We start from the raw sequence: 15,256 nt of genomic DNA on the forward strand, positions 1-15,256 counted from the left end.
AGTATTTTATTTGCATTCTGCACTTAATCACACAGTTTGCTGTTCTGAGCAAAGTAAACACCAGATGGTATCATTAATCAGTTTAGGAAATTACCAACCAAATGGTATGATTCAACAATGACTGATTTTACTAATCCTCCTTTGTCACAGTTTCCCATTTATGGATTACATGCACTGAAAATACATTTGAAATGAAATACAGGTTTGAATTTTAGAGCAAAATATGAGAAATTTTATAGGACAAAACCACTTCCCAATTTCAAAAAGAGGCATGTTTAAGAAATTCATTTAATAATCTAAGACCACATCACCCTGACAAGAAAATAAAACCCTATAGGCCCCCACTAGGATTCTTTTGCAATGCAGGACACACTAGGTGTCAGCAAGAACACGTAAATGACACAGATCTTGTTGGCAGCAGTTTTCGCTGACATCATATCAGGATGTTTGTTGTTCTAAAATGTAATGTGTAAAATGTAAACTGTAAGGTAGTGCAATGCGCTGCCATGCGTTCGTTTTATGTTTTTTTAACAAAGCCACACAAAAACTATCCTAAGAGCCTACTTCCTCTTTATGTGTGTGCTGCAGAATGCAACATACATGCAAAAAGGAAAAACAAGGAGAAATAAAGATGCACACCAGCCTCAAATAGACTAACCAGTTAGGTGCAAACCTATGTTTACAAGTATTTGTAAATAAGGGTTTGTGTCAAAATACATGGGTAGATGCACAGGAACGCCCACGCACCACCAATATAACGCCTACCATACGCAAGTTATGCATGGTAAGGCAATGTGCTGCCTTGTGTTCGTTTTTTATTTTTACAAAGCCACGCAAACTAGATGTGTGTGGCACTGTAAATCCCAAAAGGGTTTTGCCTCAGGTTTGTGCCAGAAAAGTGAAGCAATCCATATGCAAAATCTGGGCCTTAACTCATATATTTATGTTTATTTAAACTCTGCCACAAAGAAATTGACAAGAAGGAGAAACACAACCGCAAATCTGTTCAGCTTATTTGGTTGCAAAGTTTGAATTCTAAAATATTTTATGGGATTAAAGCACCTGCCGCAGAGGTCTTTGTGTTCCCAGTAAATTAAAGGGAATAATAATGATGATGGCAAGATAACTCTGGAGGTTAATGCATTTGATGGAAAGATCTGTGTTTTGTCTAGCCAGTTTCGACTCAAAGTAGCATAGAGGGTTAATGTGTCTCCTGCAAAGCACATCATGTCACATGCAGATGACAGATGTTTCTACGTTGATAGGTAAATGGGTTTCTGCTTTTACCACAGAAATCCTTTTATTACTTGTACTCTGCTGCTTCTACCATAGCACAGCTATGTAGGATATTATGTGACTCCTACACCTTGTTACCCTTGTATGATTTATTGTCAATGTAAAATGTATGTGTGATGTAAAGCACTCTGACACCCTGCAAGTGGGATGATTAGCGCTATAAAAGAAATAAAACATAATGGTATACAAATTGCTACTTTGTGTAAATTCTGGGACAGACTCACATCTGGCAAGCTTACAGTACATGCATATCTCTTATATACAGGGACAGAACAAAGTCAAAAGCGGGACTCTCTTAAGTACCTGGGAAGTGCTAACTTACTTTACTTATCATTGGTTGGCTCCCACTTCACTCTCATTTCCTTATTTCTTATATTGGATAGCACCTCATGCTTTTTCCTGGGGATTCATGAGGGTTCATGTCATGAAGCATAGATCAACTACTACTGCTTCCTGTCTGTGCCTGCGCGCCTGCAGGGGAATATTTTTCATTTTGTACTGTAGCACTCTATCAGAGTGCATCGTTTTGCAGGCTGTCTCTACCTGCCTACTTGCCCTGACCCTCCCACCACCACCCTCTTGTCACTGCTTGCCCAGTCCATAAATCACCTCTCCCCTACCTAGTCACTGCTTTTCCCTTCGTTGCCTACCTCCCCCATAGTTGCCTCCAACAGTCCTTTATTGCTTGTTATGATCCAACAGTCACTCTTCTTCTCCCAATAACCCACTGGCACCCAGTCCGGCGCTTTTCCACCACCAAGACACCCCCATCCGCTTCTTCTCCTATCTGCCCACTAGCCCCATCCATTTTTTTTTCAATGCGTGCCTCCACACTCCCCTGCTCGCCCATTCATGTAATTGTGTAAGTGGAGGGCGTACTGTGTGCTCTTGTGCAATTAGGCATCTTAAAGTAAAAAGAAAAAGTGCTAAGACGCAGCCAGCATTAACCGCATCATAGCGTTTTTATTTTTACGCCATGTGAGCAACATAAAAAAAAAAACATTGACAAAGCCAGCAGATCTCGCATAAGCGTAAACTATTGGCTTTGCCAATGCTTATTACTGTTCATTTTCCAGATGTTAAAACAAACATTGCCTGCAGCAAGCTCCAATCCATGCAGACATCCATACCTTGCAAAGCACTTCTATAGCTTGTTTTTAACAATTCAGAACAGCCCCAATTTATAAATATGGACTACTTTTTAGGTTTCGACTTGCCGAAAGCTGCGCAGCAGCGTTTCGCGCAAGGCGAAATCTTTTGAGAAGAGTATGTTGGCTTACTCCCGCCTCTGTCTTCCATTGGCTAGCTCCATAAATGGAGGATAGCCATTGGAAGACAGATCTGTCCGTCAATGCCGAGGCAGATTCGGGGGCGTTCCGGCGATTTTTAGGCATTCAGCCCCTTTGGTAACGTCATTGCGGTGGTGGGCGGTTCCTATTTTTTTTGGGGGGGGAAGGTTTGTTTTGGTCATTGCAGGCCGACCGCCGCCGGAAGAAGTCCAGGTGAGTGCTTTTTCTTGCCTTCTGCTTTGCCTTTCTTGACGTTTGCCGTTCCCGCCCCCCCTCCCGCTGTCCGTGCCTTTCCCGTCCCCCCTCCCTCTGTCCATGCCTTTCCCGTCCCCCCTCCCGCTGTCTGTGCCTTTCCCATTCCCCCTTCAGCTGTCCGTGTCTTTCCCGTCCCCCCTCCCGCTGTCCGTGCCTTTCCCGTCCCCCCTCCCGCTGTCCGTGCCTTTCCCGTCCCCCCTCCCGCTGTCTGTGCCTTTCCCGTCCCCCCTCCAACTGTCCGTGCAAAATATCGCATGCATTGGTAATCCAAAAGACTGGCAGCCAATGCTAGACTTACTGGCTTTGCATATTCTTGTTCTACCTGGGAAGAGTAAATTCAATGGCGCAGTTGTGTGAAGGCCCGACTTGACCACAGGAGTTGGGATGTTTTTCATTGGTGTTGTGGTTCAAGACAGGAATGTCACCTAGTGAGGTTGTAGAAACGTTCGTTTTTGTTCCGGTTAGAAATATCAAAGTATCGCCGGGTTTTTGCTGGGCAGACTGGCTCCGGTAGTTTGGTAACGTGATATAAAGCCAGGTGGTGACGTTGCTTCGGAGATTAGACCACACATAATAAAGTCGCTTTACACCGCCCTCTCTCCAAAGCCTCTCTGGTAACACAGATGTGTGAGGTATCAGGTTATATTGGGTTGCACTTGCAGCACTGCCTGTCAAATAAACAGTGTTGTACGGTAGCCATGTGGGGTAGTGCACGCGCTGCTGAAAACAGTGAATAGTCTGCAGGGCGCCGGTTAGAGTCATGGTGGGTCTGGCTCAACCTTCCATTCTTGAGTGGCACCGAGGTGGTAATAACGTTGCAGCTTCATGAAGTCCTGGACTTGGCAGCAGGAGCATTTCGGAAGCAATTTATTATTACGTGATCCACTAATGCCAGTTTTGCCCACGCCTGTGTTTTGAAAGGTGTTTCTGGGCAGGAGTAGCACCCCCTCTGGCTGTTACGCCACATTGCTACAAAAACTATGTTGATAGAAGGAAAACTGTGGTGAATGCTTCTCTGGTGGCCAGGCAGTTTTATATCAAATTTGATACCTGTAAATGTTAACAAATGAATGAGCAACATGTGCCAATGTAAAGATGAGACTTGTTTCCTTTTGAAATGTCTCTTTCACTTAAGACTAAGAAAGTCTTGGTTTAAACCAGCTTTAAAAATTACACAATGTAAGACGGAGGAAGAAAATTGTAGGTCTATGTAAAACCCAATGTGATACCTTCTATCAAATCCTAGACTCCTACTGTTAATATTTGGGACATGGCAGCTTAGAAGAAGGTTTCTAAAACTGAGTTTTCTGGCTTATTGTTTGTAATGAGTGATATCCTCAATTTTATTTGCCCTTTTTTGTAACATGACAACTAAGAAATTAGAAGGGGGGATGAACTGTATTTATTGGTTGATATACCAGATTCACTTGCACTTTTGTGTATGAGTTTCATGATGATAGTTTTAAAAAATCATCACAGAAGTTCAGCTAACTTTTTTGGCACTGATGTACAGTATGTTTTATGTGATATTTTAAAGTTTCAAAAAATAAATATGAGGATGATGATGAATAACAAAACAATACTAGAATGCCCCTCGCTCAGAGCTTCCGTCCCAGAGACAAGTCCTCCTCATACGCACCACGCTATCTTTCAAATATGGCACTTTTAAATATTTGATGATTTGCATCACAATCTCTCTGTTCTCTGAGGACAATTTGTGCTTAAATCTGACTTTATGTAAATAAAACAATAGCAGACAAATTTACTTTTTTACCTTTTTATAAAATGACCTTGTAAACATTTACCCATCTTTACTCTAAAAACAAAAAAATGGCTCTGTAAAAAGCAACTGTCAGCATCATGGGTAAATGTGTGATGGACTTTAAATTGAATGCATGTTTTCAGTTTTGTAGCGCAGGGTTTGGTCACTGTAGAAACAGCCATTATCACCTGCCACAGTAACTTTACTTTGAAGCAGCACAACTCAAGTCACTTGCTTGTGCCAACTTAAATACCTATACCTTGCTTCATCATACAGAACACAGGTACCGAGCCTCCCTTGTGAATACAAGCCGCCACTATACAGCAGAGAGCAGAACTGAAAATGGGTGCAACTTGGATAATTGACACTTTTGTTCAATAATAAACAGCTAGAATAAACCACTCTGGAAACGGGAGGGGCATTCTTCGAAAGTATGCATTACAAGGGCCACACATTTGTGGTTTTAATGCACAAATGATAGGTTTAGTAGGTCTCCTCTGTATAAGAAGCTTCAATTACAACAACAATCACACCCCAAGACTGACCATAGCAGACAGGGAACGGACCTCGGTCTTGCCATCGTAAAACACATTTTTATTATTCTGCCTGTACTTCTATTGCAACACAACACAAAAGGAATTTTTTTTTTTTTATAAATTTTTATTGACAAATAAAATACAACAACAACTATCAAGGCATTAGATACAGTACAGGCGATTATGTGTCCACATAGAGTGTTACTCCAAACATTCAGGAAAAATCATACGCTTATAATCCGTCGAGAGGGGGGGGCAGTGGGGAAACAGTGCAGCACTCATAATATTAAACAGTACATGGAACGTCATTTAGGGGGACAAGGGAACATCAGGTAAGAAGTCTTGCGGGGGAGTACAGATATTCCCACGATAGGCATTCCACTGAGACCAAACTCTGTTCCATTTCCTAGGCCTACCCCTAGCCAGATGCACCGTTTTCTCCCTAAACATGCACCAATCCATGCCCTCCTTCCAGGCCAAGACCGTGGGCGACCTCTGGGAACCCCACAACTGTGCGATGTCTCTCTTGGCGATCATGTTTCCAAGGGTCGCCCAACGGATCTGAGCGACAGTGTAATCATTCGGCTCCCACACATTCAGCAGACAGCGCCTAGCTTCGGGCAACAACGACACTCCGGTAACTCTTTCCATCACCGCATGCACTCGGGCCCAAAACCCCGCCACCGCCGAACACTCCCACAGAATGTGAAGGAAGGTTCCAGGCATGCCGCAACCACGTTTACACAACCCATCCAGAGAATAGCCAATTCGCACCAGATTCGGACCAGTAACATATATTCGATGAAGGATCTTGAGTTGGACAAAGCGAAGACGGGCAGGAATGGCAACCTCCTTGGGCGACGACAACGCAGATTGCCAGTCTTCGTCATCTAATTCCAACCCATCCTCAGTCCATACCGCTCTGAGACGCACAAGTAGATCAGTCCGATTATTGATCAATTTTTTATAAATCAATTAGATCGTGCTGTCAGGGACATAACCGTCCAGTATACGGTCCTCGAGAGGAGAGGACTCGGGGACGTCAGCGCCTGCATCGAAAACCGACAGCAAGGCATGGCGCACCTGCACATATCTGAAAAATTCCTTGTCTCCGAGCTCATATTCCGTCCTCAGCGCCTCAAAGGTTTTAACATTTCCCTTGGTTCAGAGGTCACCCACTCTACTGATACCAATCATGTCCCATTTCTCAAAACCTTTCGTTCTCCATAAGCAACCCAATCTTTCAGAGGCATACAACGGAGTCGCACGAGTCAATCTATCACCCCATCCCAAAGCCGCATTCGCATCTCGCCAAATTCGCACAGCAATCTTAGTGGGTCCAGTTAACGTCCTGCAAATCCCTTTGGAATAGAGCGCCCTACTGTAATTCCCGCCCGGTAAAAGGTGTTTATCCATCTCGAAAGCCGGTGAAGGACCCGGTGCGTAAGTTGCGTGGTTAATCGTACTCAATTGAGAGGCCCAATAGTAACGCTTGCTGTCTGGGAAAGCGATGCCCCCATCGTACCAAGGGAGCGTAAGCTTGGGGCGAGCAATACGCGCACGTCCGTCCCAAAACAAACGACGCTGTAGGCTCTCCACCTCTCGAAAAAACCCGGAGGGAATAGGGTCAAAGGAGTTTTGGAGTGCGTACAAAAATCTCGGCAGCGACATCATCTTAAAAAGAGCAGCATGCCCGAGCGGCGACAGCGGTAACCGACGCCAGCGCGAGACATCAAGTTTCAGTCGCTGGAGCGAGGGAAGCATGTTGCGCTCGTAGCGAACCACAGGATCCAGGGAGATATAAATCCCCAAATACTTGAACCCTGACTCGGTGACTTGGATCGGGAATCTGCGAGGCAGCGTGGGAAGCCCTCCAGCTAACACATAATTACAGGATTTCGTCCAATTAATAACAAGACCGGAGTTCTTCCCAAATGAAGTTAAAACGTCAAAAACCGCATTCAGGGATTTCTGGGGGGATGGTACAAAAGGATGTCATCCGCATAAAGCGAAATACGATCCTCTTAGTCAGGACTCCACCTAATGCCCTTTATCGAGGGATCCCAGCGGAGCCATGCGGCCAATGGTTCAAGCGCAAGGGCAAAAAGCAAGGGAGACAACGGGCAGCCCTGCCGAGTGCCCCGTCCAAGAGTGAAAGTGCCAGATACCTTCCCATTAACCACCACCTGAGCCAGAGGCTTCTCATTTTTTATTTTTTTTTTTTAAACATAATTTTTATTGCAGATACACCGTAGCACATTCGTTACATAGGATCACTTCTCTTAATTCTCACTTTCGTCCATATGCATCCCCATTCTTACACAGCCTTGAGGCCCACAACCCGGAGGTCGGGCGGCGACAAACATGAAAACTTTCCAATTCGAGGTAATATGTAGTCGGTGTAACCCTCTCTCTCCATTATGTGCTCATCTGCTTTTATATAGTTCCACCCTATCAACTCCCCAAACCCCTGCAAAATGTCCTCAACTCTCCCCCCCCCCTTCCCAGACGTCCACCACCCACTCAGGAGTATTCTCCTCTTTCTCGTCTATGGGTTCAATCAGGAGCACCATCTAGTGTCAACCTAGTTTTGTGATGTCCCCGGTACCTGAGCCAGAGGCTTCTCAAAAGGAGTTTCACCCATGCAATGAATACAGGGCCAAAACCAAATTTGGCGAGAGCCGCCCAGCGATAAGGCCATTCGATAGTATCAAAGGCCATGGTGGCATCCAAGGAGGCCAAAATGGTCGACTCAGAGAGGGTCGCGGCTCTCGCGAGAACTCCATGAAGCCGCCGAAGATTAAGGGCAGTATTGCGATGCGGGATAAAACCGGATTGATCCGGATGGATCAAATCACAGATCACCTTAACCAAGCGGTTAGCCAATAATTTGGCTAATATTTTGGGTTCGGCATTTAAAAGGGAGATGGGCCTATAAGAGGCACAACGGTCGCGCGGCTTACCCTCCTTATGTATTACCACGATAGAGGCCAGCCGTTGATCCGCGGGGAGGGAACCAGATTTCAGTGTCTCAAGGAACATCTCCCTCAGATAGGGCGCCATTTTGTCAGGCCGCAGTTTATACAATTCAATAGGCAAGCCATTGGGGCCCATAGCCTTACCAGAACGAAGGGAGCGGATGGCAATCGCTATTTTGTCTGTCGTAAGTGGCGAGTCCATGAACTTCCTATCAACATCAGAGAGATAGGGCAGTGCAATGTCCCGCAATAAAAACAGAGAATCCTCCTCGTCCCTATCACAAACTGAAGGATACACAGTACGGAAATGTCCCACAAAACAGTTGATGATACCAGCCGGATCAGTCACACATACTCCATCCGACCTTTCAATCACAGGAACTACACGATTTGCTCGTTCCTTCTTATCAAGCCACGCAAGCAACCTACCAGCCTTGTCACCCACATCGTACAGCCTACCCTGTTGCTCTCTGTTCATTACCTTAGCAGCGTCGGTCACCAGGGCTTTATAATCAGATTGTTTTAAGCTGAGGGAGTGGAGTTTAGCACGGGTGACACCTGCTTCGAGGTCACTCTCAATCACAGTTAGTTCAGCTTCAATGCGGACCAGTTCCTCACATTTGGCCTTCTTGGCACCAGTAATTAACGACAAAGAAAAGCCTCCCACAATGACGCAGATGAAGAAACAGATCCCACATTATCAAGGAAGTAGTGATCAATGGATTTTATCAGCTCCGAACGGATCTTAGGATTCCGGAGATACCAGGGGTTGATGGGAGCAACCCTGCCCTCGCTGCGCACCCTAGCATCCACACAGAGCCACAAGGGGGAATGATCTGAAATGCCCCTGGGAAGGTGTCGAATTTCCCTGATAGAGGAGGATTAAGCCACCGGCATTAGGAAATAATCACGCCTGGAGAGGCTCCTGTGGGCACCTGAATGGAAGGTATATTGTAACTGCACAGGATGCATCAACCTCCAACTATCCACCAGCCCGAAAGTTTCCAAAAACCCACTCATCCACAACTGAGATCCAGTCAAATCTCTGGGAGGGTAGCGATCCGAGGTGCCAGAGACAACAGAGATGAAGTCCCCACCCAGGATTAAAAGACCTTCAGGAAGCCCTAGCACCACCCGTCCAATATCAGCAAAGGTGGGAGTCTGCAGGTCAGGGGGGACATAGATCGAGAGTATGGAGAGCGTCTTCCGCTCCCATCTACCAGTGAGCGCAGCGTAGCACCCCCTATCATCCAGTATTACGTCATCAATCTCAAAGGGGAGGGAAGACCGGACCAGAATACCCACCCCCCTAGAGCCAGAAGTGAATCCGGAATGAGCAACCAAGCGATAGCCTCGCCTATTCATGGCTTGACAAGCGTTACCAATTAAGTGTGTTTCTTGCAGAAGGACAAAATCAGGAGAATGACGTCTCAAAAACTGCTGCACAACCCCTCGTTTTATCCTGTCCCCCAACCCGTTGACATTCCAAGACAGCAGTCTCAACTCTCTACCCCCCATTCCCGAAGAGACTGCAGAGCACACTCCACCAAGAACACATTAATCGATGGAATAAGGAATACAATGCGATGCCTTGCAAAAAAGAACAAACGAACAAACACCCCCCCACCACCCCCAAACTTGAACCCGTTCCAACTCCCCCCACCCTGCACCCCTGCGTGAGACTCAATAGCCACCCCAACTTGCAGTGTGCCTGTCGCCCAGTCATTAAACTAATCTAAACAAAGAAACCCAGGAGGAGGAAAGAGCCCCACTTTATCCCCCCGCCACCCCCGGGCCAATATAGAATAGGACATAAGAAAACCCAAATATTAAACTCAGCTGAAATACGAATGAAAAGTTCAGACATCGGGAAACACAGTGTCACTCTTGCTCCGGCAAACCACCCTCGGCACCACCAGGGTGCTCGGATCGATCGTCCTTTTTAGGCAAAGAATCAAGCCAGTCACTGACACTCTCCGGGCGATCGAAGAAGAATATTCGATCCGAAGCCTAGTTGGGAATAGCATGGTGTACTTAAGGCCCAAGTCACGTAGCCTCCGTTTCACACCCTGAAAACCCATCCTCTGCCTTTGAACCAACTGAGTAAAATCAGGGTAGAAGTTAACAGACGTGTTCTCGAATTTCACCGGGCCGCCCACCAGAGAGGCCTGCAGGATAGCGTCTCTATCACGGAAGTGAAAAAGCTTGGCAATGATAGGTCTCGGGGGGGGCACCCAGTTTTGGTTTTCCACCCGGAACTCGGTGGGCTCGCTCAACAGCGAAGAATTTGCTGAGCCCACAGGGGGCGAGATGATTTAAAACAAGATCTTCCACCAGGAGATCAATCGAAGCATATTCATGGTTCTCAGGGACTCCAATAATGCGCACGTTATTACGCCGTGCCCTATTTTCAAAATCCTCAAGCCGGTGTGCCATCAAGTCGTTCGAGGAACGCAAGTTGCCGACTTCAGTCTGTATGTCGGAGACGTCGGTAGTCAGGCTGGAGGTCTTCAAATCTAAGGACTTGACCCTCTCATTAGTTTTCGCCAGGTCCGCTCTAATCAAAGTAACGTCGACGGCCACCGTGTCGATCTTCGAGGCAAGGGCCTCGTATCGCTGACCCATCGAAGACTTCAAGCCGGCGATGGCACTCATGACATCCTGTAGGGAAAGTTCAGGAGAAGCGGCAGATTCAACTCCGGGATCCTCAGGAGTGCGGCCGGTACCACCGGGGGATCCCTTAGGATGGGTGTAACGATCCATAACATTGGATTGAATCTGTCCCCCTCGGAGAGGCGTCTTAGTCTTGCCATATTGAAAAGGGTGCCCCGAAGGGGCCCGCGAGACCTGGTGAAAATGGCCATTGATGGCAAGGCCAAAAGTCAGCAAAAGTGAGCTTCAGTAAGATAAGTGCCGGAAAAGTTGGAGGCAAAATGCTCACAGATGAAACACGTTGCGAAGGGGCGAAGCCAAGCCGGATCAAGGGTAGATCTGAGCCGTTCCCCAATCGAACGAGGCCCGGAGCAGGAAAGTGAAACCGAAAGTTGTGATGAGGCCGTCTGGGGGAAAACCCCTTCGGCCGATGTTATTCAACTACTCCACGGCTTGCTGGCTCATAGAGCCCCCGGCCACGTCCTGGGGCAGGCCGCAAAAGTTGAAGTCGATGTAGCAGTGGCTCCCGACGTCCAAAAGAAATTCTCAAAAAAGTATTGAGATCAGCCAAAGCGCGTCTTCAAAAGCCCATCCTCGAAATCAGGATATATTTCAGGATAGTTGCGAAGGGCGGCGAGGGTCCCGAGAGCTCTGTGCTCACGCGACCATCTTGGATGCTCGCGAAGCACCTTCTCCAACACAAAAGGAATTTGATTTAACATGGGTTCACACAAGTCACAGATGCAACAGCTCAACTCAAGTCTACATGGACTACATGGACTGTATTACCAAAAGGGAATGACTGCATGTAATTCTTATATGAAGCTAGTAATGATCGAAGATATTCACTGAGCGATGCCAAACTGTTTGGCCAACATTCAGTAAAAAAATGATTCGCAAATAAATCAAAGCCACAAGCACTAATCAGGGCCAACTGTGTCCCTTTGCATTCCCCAAAATCTGATCCCAATGTGCGTGGAGCATCTCAGACCCATTACAGTAAGTAATTACAGTAAGTAAAGGCTAGTGTTCAGTGGCCTGATTTTGGTATTACACTTACTTAAAGTACTCTTGAATGGTGATTTTCTCTGCATTCTGTGGCAGTCCAGTTATAAATAATGTTTGCCGCACCTGAAGCATAAAAAGATAGATATATAGATTGCTTACAGCAGTAAAGGAAAAGTGGTCGAACTTTAAAAAACAAAATGTTTATACCCTAGGCCATCATTTAAAAATCTTAACAAAAAGTAGGGTGCTTATTTTTAAACTTGCATAGATTTAAAAAAAACATATTTGACAACATTGAAAGCCCCTTCAGAAGAATTTTAACAATATCAATATAATGTAATCTATGTATATCAGGCTCTTGGGGTCCTGTTCACGAAGAAGTAATCATAAGCAGGCACCTTGCACACCAGAAAGTATGCACGCGGATCCTCAGTTACAAAGGGACCTTCATGCATAAGGCCAGGTCAGCCGTGCCTTTCCTGTGTCGACTAACTGCATGAGCTCACAGGCACTCGTGAGTCACTGGGTGGAGAACCAAGGTGACTGTGCTTGTCAGCAGGACCCGCTCACCCATCCATGCATGGTACTAAAGGCACTGTGCATAGACATTGGGCTCTTTACCTAAATAGCCACCAGCTCTGGCCTATATTTTACAGTGGTAAGGGCCCCCGCTAGACCAGGGCACCCACAGCAGGGTGAGTGGTGACTGCAGCTTTACCAGTGACATTTCCAGCACCATAAAAGCTACAACAATGGTTCAAATGGTTCCAGACTCAAAATGACAACCTATAGCATGGGAAGAAACACCCACTGTTTTCGTCCCCACCTTTGAATTCATCCTGGCAACTTTTAATCCTATATGGGATGCCAATCTTCTGCATATTCTGGGTACTATTATGGTAGAGGATCGCCGCTAGCTCCTCTACCGCCTGGAATGTTGAAAAAGGTTAGCACCCCTTTAACCCTGGTTAGGTATATCTAGTTGCTGGATATGTCAACATCACACGCACTTTCCCTAAGGAATGTCTTACTCTCTCTGCCAGCCGACCAAGGCAGAATCAGGGATTCATCACAGAAACCAATCCACTTTTGTGGGTGAGATTTTTGATTTTTGTGGGAGATTGGTCACCGCTCACTTCAAGACTGTTGTATCTCTCCCTAAAATATTAACAACACTGTGTCCCTATATATAAAAATAAACTCTTCCATAAAGTTCTGTAAATCTTTGAGAAGAACAGCAATGCACAGGAAAGCCTCTTTAGGGTTCAGGAGTTCTGACAACAGAAGTTGATCATGCGGTAGAATTTGTGACAGAATGTATTTATTTCCTAAGAATTATTACACAATATTTATCACAGTTGTGTATTGTCCTACTCTTGAACGTACAGTATTTTCATCTTTGTACTTAATGGCGGACGTATGATGCCTCATAAAAAGCACTGTCACAAGCAGGTAGACTACGGCCATGACAGTGTGCAGCCAAAGGAAGTTGCTTCTGTAAAAAGAAAAGAACATTTTTATTCCAATCAGTTTCAATTCACAAACTTATTTTTAAAATCTGAGAAAATCAAACCATTCTTTAAAATCTCGATATTTTAATGAAAATCTGAGAAAAATCAAATCAAAATCTTCATATTTTTTGACAGTGCAATCAAATGCAAATAACCGGTAATAATTTATGAAACTACAGCAACCACAGAGCAGTAGAAAAGTGAGAAAGGAAAACGAGATTAAAATGATTACATCACATCTGACAGTACAAGAAGCAGAAAGTGTATCAGTGAGACTTAAAAGTGAGTTCTCGACAAGAAAAAGACAGGCTCTATGTCGTCCTATAACGTGGTTGTTCACTTAACAGCAAAAATAGGGATCCCTGGTAGATTTTTATAGCTGAAAATTAATAAAAAACGCTGTAATAAAGGGATTTTTTCTAACTGACATAAAAGCACCCCAGCTATTACCAGCTGTTTGGTGGAAATATTTTACTGAAACTTTTCTTTACATTCAGTGGTTTGCCTGGTTTTACTTTGGGCAAATGATATAATTCTTATAACTATTTAGTAGTCTACAAAGCCTATTTTGCTCCTGGTTCAACATGCTTCAGGAGATGCCCTGCCTAGTCAAGAATATTGAGTCAGGGTCACACTGAGCTGGTTGTGTCAGCGCCAAGAGATAGTTCCAAAATCTGGCTACATATATCAAGAAATAAAACTTAATGGGATGGAAAAGAGACAAACTGAAAAGGAAGTCCAGAAACAGCAAGAGAAAGGACCAAAGCCAATACTCAAGTGATAGAGTCAAAAGCAAGCTACCTGTAAGAACTCAACAGGAATCCCAGCAACAAGAGGCATGTCCAAAGCCAGTACTCAAGTGACAGGATCAAAAGCAAGCAAGCTCAAAGAACTCAACAGCAAGATCAGCAACAAGAGGCAGGACCAAAGTCAATAATCAAGTGATAGAGTCAAAAGCAAGCTACCTGTAAGAACTCAACAGGAATCCCAGCAACAAGAGGCATGTCCAAAGCCAGTACTCAAGTGACAGGATCAAAAGCAAGCAAGCTCAAAGAACTCAACAGCAAGATCAGCAACAAGAGGCAGGACCAAAGTCAATAATCAAGCAACACAGTCAAAAGCAAGCAAGCTCAAATAATTCAACAGGAAGACCAGCAACAACAAGAGGCAGGACCAAAGGCAATAATCAAGCAACACAGTCAAAAGCAAGCAAGCTCAAATACATCAACAGGAAGACCAGCAACAACAAGAGGCAGGACCAAAGGCAATAATCAAGCAACACAGTCAAAAGCCAACAAGCTCAAAGAACTCAACAGGAAGACCAGCAACAACAAGAGGCAGGACCAAAGGCAATAATCAAGCAACACAGTCAAAAGCAAGCAAGCTCAAATACATCAACAGGAAGACCAGCAACAACAAGAGGCAGGACCAAAGGCAATAATCAAGCAACACAGTCAAAAGCAAGCAAGCTCAAATACATCAACAGGAAGACCAGCAACAACAAGAGGCAGGACCAAAGGCAATAATCAAGCAACACAGTCAAAAGCAAGCAAGCTCAAATACATCAACAGGAAGACCAGCAACAACAAGAGGCAGGACCAAAGGCAATAATCAAGCAACACAGACAAAGCAAGCAAGCTCAAAGATATAGCGTCTGAGACAAAGTAGAACTGGTCAGTAAATGGCAAAACTGAGAATCAAGGGTATAGTTAAAGCAGCTGTATGAATAAGATGTGCAACAGCAACACGCAAACACACGACGCTTTGCACCAATAATGCATTACTGTATTATTTGTATAGATAAAAGAGCCAGCATGGACTTACTCTTTACTTAAATTTCCTATAGTTGTTCTTCCAAAACTGTAGGCATCATTATCTAAAAAGTAATAGTCATAACACGTTATTAAAGGAGGCTTTCTGAACTGAAATGTTGTACATGCTCCGACACACAAACATAGGCGAACACGGA

General features: G+C 45.1%; 1 protein-coding gene across 1 annotated transcript in view; it reads right to left on the reverse strand.

The window, feature by feature from the left end:
• Positions 1 to 15,256, reverse strand: part of TMEM63A (transmembrane protein 63A) — a 399,225-nt gene that overhangs the window by 138,790 nt on the left and 245,179 nt on the right. Inside the window, exons 7-9 of the mRNA XM_078647542.1 lie at positions 15,112 to 15,163; positions 13,163 to 13,271; positions 11,829 to 11,899 (exon numbers count right to left, since the gene is read on the reverse strand). Of these exons, the coding sequence (XP_078503668.1) occupies positions 11,829 to 11,899; positions 13,163 to 13,271; positions 15,112 to 15,163 (232 nt within the window). The remainder of the gene's footprint in view (positions 1 to 11,828; positions 11,900 to 13,162; positions 13,272 to 15,111; positions 15,164 to 15,256) is intronic.

Source organism: Lissotriton helveticus, chromosome 6, assembly GCF_964261635.1.
Source record: "Lissotriton helveticus chromosome 6, aLisHel1.1, whole genome shotgun sequence".
Classification (NCBI taxonomy): Eukaryota; Metazoa; Chordata; class Amphibia; order Caudata; family Salamandridae; genus Lissotriton; species Lissotriton helveticus.